We start from the raw sequence: 14,543 nt of genomic DNA, 5'->3' as shown, positions 1-14,543 counted from the left end.
CTGGAGGACGGGCTGTTCGCCGACGTCACCGTGGCCGTGGACGGCAAAGAGTTCCACCTGCACCGCCTGGTGCTGTCGGCCCAGAGCAGCTTCTTCCGCTCCATGTTCACCTCCAACCTCAAGGTGGGCTCATACAGGTTGCTGAATAGGACGGACAAATATAAAGTGGGGACATTATCACATGCATGTATCGGGACTCTGATATCGCTTCCGGCTCTGAGTGAGCTCTAAACGAGCTGCATATTTGGATAAGAAGTACTATCGGAGGACTCGATGTCTGGAATTGGGGCTGCGGTGGACTGTATGCTTCTGTGCAATTTTTGTTTTCTTTTTGGTTGTGTTTTGTCTGTTTTCGTGTTAATGTCATTAACATAAAAACGGGAAAATTAATAAATTACAAATCATAAAAAAGGCAGGGCTGGGCGATATGGTGATGAATATCATATCGTATCGTGATAAATTGTCTCGACGATATGCCTTTTCAGAGATATCGTGTATATTGTGATACAGTGAATGTGCATTCTATGATTTGCAGTTCTATACCTTCATTCATACTTTTGTAGAACGATGGTTTTGTTAGCCAAAATTAGTATAATAAGTATTTTGGTCTAAATGTTCTGTTACTCCTTTTTCTTTTAGTTTCTGTTACCTCGTAGAATGCACTGTTAAGTAACTTGACCAATAACCCTAAAACACTGCACGAAAAAATATTGTGATAAATATCATGTATCGTGAATACTGCTTGATAAAACATTGATATTATATAATATTTTTCCATATCGCCCACCCCTACCCCAAGGAGTCCCACAACCGTAACATCGAGCTGAAGGACGTCGGTGCCAAGGTGTTCCAGCTCCTGGTCGAGTACATCTACCACGGCACCATCAAACTGAGGGTGGAGGACCTGCAGGACACGTATGAGATGGCAGACATGTACCAACTGACCGCCCTCTTTGAGGAATGCTCCCGGTTCCTGTCGCGGACAGTGGAGGTCAAGAACTGCTTACAGGTGATTCTTTTGTGACTCACACAGGTTTAGATGTCTTTTAGTTATTAACTAGTAATAGTTTATTGTAAATATTCTATCTGTTTCCAGGTGATGTGGCTTGCAGACAGACACAGTGACCAGGAGTTGTACACTGCTGCCAAACATTGTGCTAAAATCCACCTGGTCCAACTGCACAAGACAGACGAATTCCTCAATCTTCCGCTATGTCTGCTTTTGGATATCCTTAAAGGTAGCACTTGTTATGTAATTAAATGTTCCCAATTTTCCACACCATGTGTTATTTAACCACATGAATCCTGGCATCCTTATTTTGGGCGTGCCAATATAGACACAAATCTCTAAAGCATTTAAAAAATAGCCAATCTATAAGCTACATGTTGTCCTTGTAGGTTGGCTATTTTTATGCAACATCATATCACGAAGTATGAAGTAGCTGCTTACAGACTTTGACTTGTGATTAATGTCATAGATGGTGTTCCAAGCTCCCAGAATCCAACAGTGGCCATTGCGACTTGGATAAACCACAACAAGGTGGAAAGAGAGGAATTTTCTTGTGTTCTCCAGGAAAACCTCAAGGTAATGAAAAGAGGGCGCTGTTTTTCCTTTATCTTTTGACGATGGGTTCTCAGATTGCGTTCTCATACAGAACACACTACATACACACAAGTTCTCGTTTATTGTTGAGGTATATAGAACAGACATTTGCATTCATTGCAGTGCTGTCTGTGCTTCCTTGTCAAACAAGGCAGATGGAGTAATATGGGCCTCCATGATGACGCATGTTTGATATGAAGATGCGTTGGTTATGGTATCTGTAGTAGTATCTGTAGCATTAAGTCCTATCATCGTAGATTGCTGTGAACACGAAAGTATGATGTTCATTTAGCATCATTGTTGTCTATGTAACTATTATCCATACACTATTATGCAGGTATATATATTGTGTTGTCAAAGCAGAATTAGTATCAAATAAATAGAACTGAATAAAAAAAGAATACACATCATAATGAATACGTCAAATGTACAGTCATATGTAGAATAAATGACCCAACAGTAAAGTAAAACTGCCAGAAGCAAAACTATAAACAAGAATAAAATGGTATGGAATTGGAATATGAATTATTAAATCACTCACAAAAGTACTTTCAGGAACTGAAAGACAATGCAGAATTTTAGATGGAGCTGCTCTCTTCTGCTGCTGCGATACAAGATCATTGTGTGTTTTTCATTTTCTGGTCCCGCTGCTACAACAGGAAATCGGCGAGGACGTCCACATCTACCTGATTGGTAAGGAGGAGTCGCGGACCCACTCGCTGGCAGTGTCTCTGCACTGCGACGAGGAGGGCGACGCCGTCAGCGTGAGCGGCCAGAACAGCCTGTGCCACCAGATCACCGCGGCCTGCAAGCACGGAGGGGACCTGTACGTGGTCGGGGGATCCATCCCCCGACGCATGTGGAAATGCAACATGCACACCATGGACTGGGAGCGCTGTGCCCCGTTGCCCCGAGACCGCCTCAACCACACCATGGTGTCCGTAGCCAGCGAGGACGCCATCTACTCCCTGGGAGGAAAGACTTTGCAGGACACCCTTTCCAACGCGGTCATCTACTACACGGTGAAAGACAACATGTGGACAGAGACTGGCCAGCTGGACACGGCCGTGTCCGGGGCCGCGGGCGTCAACCTGGGTGGTACCATCTATCTGCTCGGGGGGGAGGAGAACGACATGGACTTCTTCACCAAGCCGTCGCGACTCATCCAGTGCTTCGATACGGCCACTCAGAAGTGCCAGATGAAGCCATACATGCTGCCATTTGCGGGGTGCATGCACGCCGCTGCCCACATGGACGTTATCTTCGTGGTGGCGGAGGGCGACTCGCTGGTGTGCTACAACCCCCTGCTGGAGAGCTTCACTCGCATACGCTTCCCCGAAGTGTGGAGCTGTGTCCCCTCGCTCTGGAAGGTGGCCAGCTGTAATGGCTGCATCTACGTCTTCAGGGACAAGTGCAAGAAAGGCGATGCGAACACACTGAAGTTTAACCCCGCCACTTCTGAGGTCTCTGTTATTAGAGGAATCAAAATCCTCCTCACAAACTGGCAGTTTGTGCTGGCCTGAACTGAAGGATGAGGAACAAAGCGGGAGCTCGCAACTCAACTTTTGAATGCTCCGAAAACTTTTTATTTGCGACAAAACAGCTGAACTGAAGGATGGACATGATGGACTCGGAAGCACGGCCACTCAGTATCGACAACAATCTATTGATTTATACTTATTCGGACGTCACACACCGAATATAGCAAATCTACAAGCTCATACGCTTATATTATAGATCTGCTTATCGATGTGTGTAAATCAGGCATGAGGAAGCTTGCAGTAAATATATTAATTGAGTCAGCTGGTTTGTGGTTTTCACGCTACATCCTTGTGCAGTTGAGTTTAGCACTCCCGCCTCGAGTCGTTACTTGTGTAGTTGTGTTACAAATGTGTCTTATTTTTGCTCTCCAACGTTTGTTTTTGTGGCTTTCACCTTTATTTTATTTTATTTTTTATAGAGGGACAGACAGTAGGCTGACGGGGGAGAGAGATGGGGGGGTGACATGCAGTAAAGGCCGTCGGGATCGGGAGTCGAACCCGCGGCACACTTCCAGACTCGGGCTACCAGCCAAGGTGCCTGGACCGCTGAGCCACGGCCCAGGCCCATTGTGATTCTGTTACCGGGGTACTGAATCGATCTTTCTTCTGCATTGGCTGGTCATTGACACACGCATGAGCAAGATCACATGAAAATGAAACGTCCTCCATTATAGGGACAGAGAAAATAAAATAAAACGATCATTACATTGTATCCAGTTGTCCTCGGGCATCAATCTTGTGTTATTGTGCATACATAATAGGCTGTTTTCTACCTTTTCAAAAATCCACAACTTCTTGTCCTAACACTGTTCTTTTCTTGCTGTACATGTACTTCAGAATAAAGTGTGTTAACAGAAACATTGACTGTCACTGCAGCTATATATCTGCCTTTGTTTTGATATGTATGGCCTCTGTGATGATGTAACATTGTTCCAGAAATGCACATACATAAATCAAGAGTGGAGATGTTTTAATGGTGGACCTTGTTATAGCACAACAGTTTTCATGGATATGCTACGATAGAGACGTGACTTCTAACCTTAGAGACTTATCTTGCTGTGGGTAACCCATCTTGTGAATGGCACGGCAATAAAGGGGCCTATTTGTATCCTTGTGGAGGGTAAAAGGGGACTTGAGGGAGAGAGCGCTGCACTGCAGAGGCCCAACTTTCTGATCCCATTGATGTTACAGGAGGCTGTGCAGCTGAAACCCAAGCCCCGTAACATGTCAGACTTTGTGAACTATTCTAAGCAGCAGTTGCTGACACCGAGGAGAGGTGTAGGATGGGAGAGGGGGGGGGGGGGGGGGCAGCTGGGACACATGCGCCTCAATGAGGTCCTATCAACTGCCAGCCAGTGTGAGTACCATATGTCATGTTGTCCTCAGTGTGAAATAACGCTGTTTATAGCTGCCCCGCCCCCCACACACACAGACATCTAGCAGTCCAAATGCTCATATAAGATATTTTTTAAATATGTTAAAAGGTTGGCAATGTGAGGAATTTAGTTCCGTTTTGGTCAAAGTGTTGTGTTTCTTGTATTGTGGTAGACAGGCAAGAGGCTATTGTGACCTTGGGTCTTCTTACTGAGGGCAGAGCAGAATTCCTGAAGAGACACATGGTCAAGAGTGACAAGGCCATCTGCTGTAGCGCCAGCACTAGCAGGGTGGAGGGGGTTGGAAGAAGGGGTGTTGAGAATTCCTTTCGCTGGGGTGTGGAGGGAGTAGATATTCTGGGTTATTGCTGCCATCACTCTGAAAGGGAAACATGTTTCTTTGGTGTTTTTCAAGCGGAAATCATACAGAGAATTTGTGATAACTTCAGCTTCAAGGAGGGCATGATTGCCGGATAAGAGGAAGAAAATATTTCCGTACCCCTACCCATATCTTGGCAAAGCCATTGGTGAAAATGGTCTTAGGTTGTGGCGTTTCTACTGCAGTGGATCCAATTTCTTTTCCGTCTCAGCACAGCCGGGCCTGTAGGTAGTTCTTCTGGCACCAACCTCTCAAGGGATCATCTTCAGGGAATTGTCTTTGGAGTCGCCCTGTGCATGGCAAGGATTTATCTTCTTATACCTGTGTTGAGATTGCACTGCCTAAAAGAAAGAAAGTTTTTATGAGGTACCTTGTACAGCGAGATGGGCCAGGACCAAACCAAGCACCAGATCGAGAAGGGCCTAAAGCTGTATCAAGCCAACCAGACAGCAAAAGCACTGGAGGCCTGGACCGTAGTGTTGCAGACAACCACTGATCCTGGGGGGAAGTTTCGGGTTTTGGGGTGCCTGATCACAGCTCACTCAGAAATGGGGAAATATAAAGAGATGCTCAAGGTAAGCTTCCATATCAATGAAAGTTTTCTCCTTGCTGTGAAATTAAATCAGTTGCTGGTTTTTCTATGGGCAGCTTAAACTGTTCTAGCATGTATCCAAATCTATGTATCTGATTATTTGTATGCAATGTTTTCCTATTATGAGGCCATGTGACCAATTCTATTCAGAATTGCTTTCAAAATAATCAGAAGCGTTCCTACGTATCTGATCAGGGGATGCTATAGTGGGGTCTCATTAAATCAATGTTGTGTCTGCAAAATAGATGCAGCATTTCAACAATGTCTAGAATCTCTAGATGGATATGAAATAGGGCATGTTCAGTGGTTACTCCTTGAAGACCATGGGTTAATTTGTGGCTTCCACAGGATGTGGTTTAAAATGAGTCCCTTTGCAACCCGAGTATCAGTGTGGGGCGTCTTGTTGACATAATCCTCCTTACTCCCCCAGCACACAGTCTCATCAACCCATAGTTTAGTGAGGACTTCATTAAGGCATTACCGTAGTTCCAAACCATTTTTTTTAAATCACAGGCAATCAATTATATTAACAGATACATTTTTATCAATTACAATTAGTTGATTATTCCATCCATCCTGCCCACTCTCTAACTGATTGATTTTCACTGTGATCACCACCACCTTGCCACCTGTCCCCTGTCCCCCTGTCCCCTGTCCCCCTGTCCACCTTGCCACCTGTCCCCTGTCCACCTTGCCACCTGTCCCGCCATCTTACACTGCACTTCTTTCCGTCAGTATGCTCTAACACAAATCGACACGGCCAGAGAGATGGAGGATCCCGACTACCTGACGGAAGGCTACCTGAATTTGGCACGCAGCAACGAGAAGCTATGTGATTTCCAGAAAACGGTCTCCTACTGTAAGACCTGCTTAGACATGCAGGGGACAACGGTTAGCCTACAGCTCAATGGCCAGGTGTGCCTGAGCATGGGCAATGGCTTCCTGGGACTCAGTGTCTTCCAGAGATCCCTGGAGAGCTACGAGAAGGCCCTCCGCTACGCACACAACAACGATGATAAGATGCTAGAGTGCAGGGTGTGCTGCAGTCTGGGGAACTTCTATATACAGCTCAAGGTATACTGTCTCAGAAACATTGACTATGTCAAAGTCCTTTATCTTTCTGTAACTGTTATATGGATCCTGGTCATTTAAATATATTTCAAATATTTTCATTTTGTCGGTGGATTGTCAGCTTAAACTTTAGTTTCAAAAAGGTTTCATCCTCAATACATGCTCCATTAATTGCCTTTTATTCCCAGAATCTGAAAACGTGACACAACTGGTTGTTGTTGGTCCATGTGCGAGTTAAACTGGCATGTTGATGCTTCCGGTGTGCTTACACAATACAGTATGGCAGACCTGCAAAGCATCCGACTTTAATGTCATTATCAGCTAGCAAATGCAATAATGTATTGTAAAACACAGGCTGATTGAGGTGAGCTGCTTGGCAGCCTTTTGTGTGAGTACCCTTGACACCAGAGATTTGTAAAGGTAATCCGCCTGGCTTCCTGGGGAGGATTGGTTTCAATGGGATTCTGATGAAGGGGTGTTCAAAGAATGCACTCAGATGTCATGTTACGTTGTAAAACAAAAAATAGAATATGGATAAGTCCCTAATAGGCGCACAATCAATTAAACAATCACAGTTCCACAATCGCAAAGAATCCTAGAATAATGTCCAACGTAAGAACACTCAAAGCAATTGCCTTGTCTTGTATATAAATGGGCCATTTGTCCTGATATTGTTTTTTGGGGGAGCAATGTGAAATGAAAGGTCCCAGTCATCCAATATGTCTACCTTCAGGACTATGAGAAGGCCTTGTTCTTCCCTTGCAAAGCTGCTGAGTTGGTCAACGACTATGGTAAAAGCTGGAGCCTGAAATACCGCGCCATGAGCCAATACCACATGTCTGTGGCATACAGGAAGTTGGAGCGCCTGCCAGATGCTATGGAATGCTGTGAGGTATTGTTTTATTAGTGCACCTTCCTTGGTAACTAACACCAGACCGCAGAGACTGGAGACATTAACACTAAGAACTATGCAGTACTTTTAGCAGTATTTGTGTGTACCAATTTGGTGTCCTCCAATGCCCTTGGTCATTCTTATCGCAGACTGCTACACAGCTGACAGGTGCAGGTACCAGCTGCTCTGTTGTACTAGGCCTGTTCTAGGACTGCCCTGACAAAAATATGCCCGCAGAGGTACTGGTTTATAGTGTTAATGAAGAGAGTGGCTTTAGTCTTAACTCTGTTCTAATTGTGTCCCAGGGGAGAAAAATATCTTGATGTCACTCACTGCCATGGAGTGTGAAAGTATCAATATAGTAACAGGGCACTGGGTTGAATTTCAGGTTTACATAGACGGAAGGCATTTAGACAAAGCATTTATTCCTCCTGCCATTCTTAGAATACCACTGATCCTGCGTAGAGCCCGAGCTCCAGTGACATTAGTGGACAGGTTTACTGTACTTTCTTGTACTAGAGCTCATGTTTGTATATACACAGATTGCAAATGGTCAAGAGCTCCTGTTTGTATACAGACATTGACAATGGTCAAACATCTATTATTATGGCATATGGGAAAGTTAACATTATTTATTGGACTAGAAGAAAACTAAATCCCTAAAAGTTTTAAGACTGGAGAAAGAGCACAGAACTGTGATAACATTCCTTACACTTCCTATTAAGCCCATGTCTATAACGCATTTTACACCTAACCCTAGTATAACGCATTATAAACAAACATACTTATAATGTATTATAATGATAGTTATAAACACTTATAAATAATCATAACAATAATCACAACACATGTTATAATTCTCATCCTTGTAATATTCTGAAGGTGTAGGCAGAATAGTTTTGTTTGTTCTTTCGGGGTGATTTCTGGTACTAAGCTTAGAAGACCTTTCTAGGACCAGTTATACATTGCTCTTTTATGGCCGTTTTGAAAGAGAGTAGTAAGGTGTCACACTTTTTGATGGCTCTTGGTAGAGGCCTCGCATTCCAGGTGATAAACAGTGCATATGTATATTATATAAGGCATATAAGGCATGAGTGCTACAAGCAGATTATAATGCATTACTATGTTTATAATGCATTATAGACACAGGCTTCATAGGAAGAAGTGAAATCTATCTAGTCTAGAGTCAGAATCGAGCTCAACAGGGTCTTCTTTCCCCGCTGATTCTGCAAAGCCTGTTCCCTTGGCTGTAGTTTCGCTAGATAGCAGGTAGGGACAGTGGGAATCTCTCGTTAATCCATTCATGCGCGTCACTAACTAGATGATGAGGCATTTGGCTACCTTAAGAGAGTCATGCATGGGGTAAAGTAAAATACATTTAGGGACTTCTGTTACTCAATGTTTATTCTGTACAACTTACGCAAAAAACACTCTTAACATGACCTTTTGTGGCCACCAGGAATCTATGAAAATTGCACTGCAGCATGGAGACCTTCCACTCCAGGCATTGTGCTATTTGAACTTTGCAGATATTCACCGCTGCAGGAGCGACTCTGAAGTAAGGTGCCATATTTTGTGAAAGTTTAGGTTATTAAAATTGGTGCTTACAGCTGCAAATTATTATAGAATTCTATATCACTCATCATCAACCATTTACCACACTAAAGACAACTTAACATGGAATTTTATTTTATTAAACTGATGGAATTTGTCTTCCAAACAGAAAGCATTCCCTCGCTATGAAAAAGCAATGACCCTCATGATTGATATTGGAAATCGTCTTGGACAAGGGCAGGTCCTCCTGGGAGTGGCCAAGTGTTGGCTCATCACTAAAGACCATGACAAGGTTCATATGCATCTAGTTTCAAACTATATTCTGTGCTGTTATACAGGTGGCTACAATTTTGTTATTAGAATATGTCAAATAACGGGCAAACAATAATACTATTACTAATGTATATATTATCAGAGTTTTGCAAAGCAGTCTACTTGAAATTGACACTTGGTTGTGTAACTGCTGCTGTTACAGCAATCTTCATATAGTGTACCATCTGTCTTTCTGTATCCTAGGCTCTCATGTCTTTGGGGCAAGCAGAGGAGTTGGCTGAGGGTGTAGGAAACAAGGTAATAAATGTTCTACTATACATTACAGCCTGGGGTGTTGTTGAAACATTATGTGTATATCTCCCATTGCATTGCATCTCAGACATTTCTTTTCGTCCATATGTCGCAGCTATGCACGCTGAAGGTGCACTGTCTTTGTGAGGGGATCTTCCGTGAACGGGGGCAGCAGGACGAACTGAGGGAGCGGGTGGTGAAGTCCCTGCAGTGTGTGGAGGAGCTGGAGATGTATTGTGGGATGTGTGGCGAGTCTATCGGAGAGAAGGACACACAGCTGCAGGCCCTGCCCTGCTCCCACATCTTCCACCTCAAGTAAGTTCTGTTCTCTATTGCTCAGCATATCTATCTGTGATTCTCTTCATGCAACATCAAGTATTCTGTGGAGCTCATCTTATTAGATGGGGGGTGAAAATGTGTCTTTTCAGAGGCACACTTGTAAAAACGCTCCTAAACAAAGTGATTCTTATAGTTGCGAACGCAGTGAGCATTTACTATGAGACCCAGCAGATCATGTCTGTCTGTGTGTCTGTCTGTGTGTGTCACGCTGTAACACCACCCGCCCGCCACCAGAGGGCGCAGCTGTATCACGCGTCTTACTTGTATTATCCACTTGGGTAAAATTGCCCTCTGCATTTGACCCATATTAACTATTTAGGAGCAGTGTACGGCCACCATGTAGCACCCATGGATCACAGCCATAGAGTAAGACAGAGTGACGACAATTCCGTTCACTTCATGGGGCCAGTTCAATGGCGGCTCTTCTACATAGAGTGTAGTAGTAGTTTACGGAATGCATTGGAGTCTATGGGCTCGCGCGAGTACATGAACCGGGCTATTTTCCGGTCGCAACTCTCTCTATACTATTACTCTATGGCTCTGCCATGGATCAATACAGTCATAATGCAAGTAGGGCAATGGCAGGAGTATGTACCTAGCATGCATGTCTTTTGGTGTGGGGAAGAAACCGGAGTAGCCAGGGGAAAACCATGCAAAACCGGAGAGAACATGCAGACTCCACACAGAAAGGCCCCCACAGGACCTTATTACAGTGCTAACCACTTCACCACTTAACTATAGGATAAGTTGAATTTGCAGTGTAAAAAGTAAGCACTTGCTATCATCAAATATGCTGTGGAGCTTTTTGTCAGGTGAAACCTGACATACAACAGGCCCGTTTTTATTAGCGACCTAGTCATCAATGGGAGTCGCCCCCATGTGCCTAAGCCAATGGGAGCCGCCTAAACGCCGCCAGCCAATCACGTAGTAGCAACCTAGTCATGATTGGCTGCCTCCTAAGCTATGACACGGGCACGGCGGAAGTCTGCAAATCTGCAATGCCCAGACCACACTCTCAACCATAGACATAAACACTGCAGCGGATCGAGCGGACTCAGCAGAGCGCCTGATAACAGCACCGTCTGCCTAATGTTATGAGCAAACTGGAGAGCAGGAAAGATGCCAGCATTTGTTTCACCTGACAAATATGACTATGTAATATTTCTTGTTTTTAAATAATGTGAACAGAACCATGCAGATAAAACAATTAACATTAAGCTGTTTATTCTTTCAAGGTGCCTGCAGGTGAACGGATCAAAGGGCTGCTCTAGATGTCGCCGCAGTTCGATGAAGCAGGCTTTTGTGTGATTGTGCCATCACATGTGTGCACCGGAGCTGCAGGACACGGCATGATGCCCCAACCCCAGCCACATACAGTAGACTGCTGAATGAACTGAGAAGCAGATTGCCTCTGGGGGCGCCGAACATATACAGTACAGGGAGTCTGACAATGCACTGTTCTCTCGAGCAGTGTTTAACAGAACCAATAAGTGGCAAAGAGAGAGGCCCTGAAGACAGAATGAAGGCACTCACGTCCTTATTGGTTACTGAAAGACACCTAAAAGTGACAGCTAAGAGCGGAGAGGGTGTAACCAATGAAATCACACTCTAATAAAAGCTGGAGAAGTCCAACAATACTTTTGATACACTTACTGTTAGTCTAAAGATATTTTTGTTTTGTTTGTCAGTTGGTATACAGACATTGCAAATGTATTGGAAGCATGTGATGAAAGGGGTTAGGATTTGGATACTCATTGTTTAACATTCAGTGAAATCTCAGTGATTTTAGCCACAGGATTTGTTGCAAAATATTGGCATTTATATTTGTACCATACAATCAGTTTTACATGACCAGATAGATACCTGTTTTTATTATAAAGCTATGTAGAGAACTGTCAGTTCTCTGAACTCTCCTGCTGTGATACCGGAATTTAATTAGTTCACATACTGGTGTATTTATCATTATACTGAATTAGAGATTAATAGTGTACATAATATGCTCATGTTAAAATGTTTTGATGTTTGATTCATTTAGTGTTTTGTAAGCAAAAACTAACTAAATATCTTAACTAACCTAAAACTAGTATGTCTTGACTAAGCAACAGTATGCAGCTCTTTTCCTTATTCCTAGCGATTAAGGAACAGAATCAACACACATTGTGTTATTCATGTAAATTCCTATTCCATCCAGCGTTTTATTTCTTGATATATTTTCCTTTAAGACTGAGATAAACAGAATTTGATGTAATGTTCCAAAAAGAAAGCATTTTTGGAAAATGTATGTATCTGATTCTGACCAATCATTATTAGCATGATGAATAATAGCAAGATATGCTAATCCTCATGTATTATTGTGGTTCTTTGATCACTGTATACATATGGTTTATTTAGGTTTGGTAAACAGTTAAAGGGTGACATTGCAAGGATAAAATGCGAAAGGATGGCATTTATTTAGATGAATCAAGCTAAAATACTGAGATTTAGAAGGAAAGAGTTATGATTTTTAGTTTGCTTTTTCATTGTGCTTCAACATTTTGACTTTTTCTTTTCTTTTTTTTGTAATGGTGAGCAATGAAGAGAAATTGCCCCATTTGGTGCTGTTCATAAAAAAGTGCAAGAGTGTATGCATATTTACTGTTAATATATTTTTTAATTATTTGGTCATTTAATAATAATTCACCATTCTGACATCCATTGGATACATTTCTTTAAAATGAGACATTAGTATGGTTAAATAGGTTGCCATAATTATGCGAGATCTTCATAAGAATCTAGCTAATAACTGAATAATAATAAGTATACTATCTTAAACTATTCTTAAGTTTGAGTTTCAATACAGCAAGTTTATAATATTTCACAACTTTATCCACTCGTTCAGTCAGTTTATTTCAATAGCAAAATCAAGTGCCATAGCAGAGCTGTGTTTCTTCCACTATACCCATACATGTGACTACTGTTAACAGAACGAGCAGAGCGACCAAGACGTTTTCTTATACTGCACAAGCACTTACTGTTTATTTTTCATTGTAGAAATAAGGCATCACTGGCCAACTTTACCTCCTTTCACTTTTGACAGCACTTTCCCTGTTCTTGCCTGACCTCCATGTGCCTCCATACGTTTTAAATTTACCGCCATTAAACCGTCATGACAATAGTACATCATAGACCACATGTACAATTGTGTTTACTTTTTATCTACTTTATGAGATGTTGATATTGAGTAAACGTTCAACCAGATTTTTCTGTTGAGGTTAGCAAAATAACAGTAATTTGAATGGTTTAAAACTACCTCTGCTCTCAGATGACTTGTGCAGAAACAACACATTTGCCATGTCCATGTTGAACTGTAATATAGGATTTATTTTTACTCATTTAACTGAGTTTATCATTACTTTCATGCTCTAGAGGAACTGACCAATTGTCAATGTCATTGTCAATTGTCAGCATTGTCAATGTCATTATTTATGCATCTGAGTCAAGTCAGTTTCATTTTGTTATATTTAATAACTTTTGTCATGAAAATAAAGTGCACTGAGAGTGTTAAGAAGTGGTTATCTCATGATGTGTATTTTTGGGTCACCAGACCCATCTCCTTGTGGATCCATTTGTGGGGAAAACTGAGGCATAACCAGGGGTCATCATCACCATGTCTGTACATGGTCAAACTATAGCCTATATTTTCTTCGTAAATGTAAAACATATTAAAACGTGTTTGAATAACTTTGGCGGCTTGTAAAGTAACTTGCTCATTATACCGTATTGTGCCGAATATAAGACGACTCAGATAATAAGACGACCCCCATTTTTCAAGACTCATTTGTGGGAAAAGAACATTGATAGTCTAGTCCCGATTATAATACAACCCTGTTTTTAGGATATTTCCATTCGAAAAAAACAGTCTTATATTCAGACCAATAGGGTAATATGTTTCAGGAGATTTGCATGGTACTTGACTACCTGCAGTGTACACGCATTCTGGTGAAGACAGCTAGAATTTATTGCTAAGAGCTGCCTCAATTCTGCGAAAATAGCTAAATGTGCTTTCAATCCTTTCAAACGGAATCATGGAGTGTATGTAGTGTTGTCAGACAATGAAATAATTAAAGTCATCAGCATCATTGTATTCGTATATGTATTGATTTATCTATGTGTAAAGGACCCCCTCTGACATTAGAAGCTGAATCTCAAGGGGCTATCTTCTCCATACATTCTGACCAAATTCTGACAGAAACTCACAATCAATTACTGTTATAATCAGTTGCCCATGTCTGTGTACTTGAACTTGAGATACAGTGTACTTGATATGTATTGTGTACTGCCTGAACTGTAGCATACTTTATAGATAGGCTACGAGAGACATCTCAGAGCCAGCAAGGTCAAAGTCAAAGTCGTACGATTAGTCACAGACGTTACCGCAGTGAAATTTGTTTCCGCATTTGACCCATCTCTTGGAACGGTGAGCCGCAGCGTGCGCCGCGCTCGGGAATCATTAGTTGATTTGACCCCCAATCCAACCCATTGATGCTGAGTGCCAAGCAGGGAGGCATTGGGTCCCATTTTTACAGTCTTTGGTATGACCCGGCCGGGGATCGAACCCCGACCTCCCAGTTTCAGGGCGGACACTCTAACCACAAG

The 14,543-nt window shown here is 42.5% G+C and overlaps 2 protein-coding genes across 3 annotated transcripts in view; both read left to right on the top strand.

Annotated features, from left to right (window-relative positions):
- The window catches only part of kbtbd4 (kelch repeat and BTB (POZ) domain containing 4), a 5,216-nt gene extending 1,201 nt beyond the window's left edge, over nt 1-4,015 (top strand). For both annotated transcript variants that reach the window (XM_079501594.1, XM_079501595.1), the window contains exons 2-6: nt 1-123; nt 800-1,009; nt 1,097-1,238; nt 1,479-1,585; nt 2,263-4,015. The exon at nt 1-123 is cut by the window's left edge. In XM_079501594.1, coding sequence (XP_079357720.1) covers nt 1-123; nt 800-1,009; nt 1,097-1,238; nt 1,479-1,585; nt 2,263-3,126 — 1,446 coding nt within the window. In that variant the 3' untranslated portion in view covers nt 3,127-4,015. The remainder of the gene's footprint in view (nt 124-799; nt 1,010-1,096; nt 1,239-1,478; nt 1,586-2,262) is intronic.
- Nucleotides 4,016-4,861: 846 nt separating this feature from the next.
- On the top strand, nt 4,862-13,457 carry rapsn (receptor-associated protein of the synapse, 43kD). The gene is made up of 8 exons (XM_079501599.1): nt 4,862-5,471; nt 6,224-6,562; nt 7,293-7,451; nt 8,911-9,009; nt 9,175-9,297; nt 9,522-9,575; nt 9,685-9,884; nt 11,144-13,457. Exons 1-8 carry the CDS (start codon nt 5,280-5,282, stop codon nt 11,214-11,216), a joined length of 1,239 nt encoding a protein of 412 aa, XP_079357725.1. The 5' UTR covers nt 4,862-5,279; the 3' UTR covers nt 11,217-13,457.
- Nucleotides 13,458-14,543: the final 1,086 nt, after the last annotated feature.

This window comes from Electrona antarctica (assembly GCF_951216825.1).
Source record: "Electrona antarctica genome assembly, chromosome: 5".
In the NCBI taxonomy this organism is placed as follows: domain Eukaryota; kingdom Metazoa; phylum Chordata; class Actinopteri; order Myctophiformes; family Myctophidae; genus Electrona; species Electrona antarctica.
This window is presented reverse-complemented; position numbering and strand designations above follow the sequence as displayed.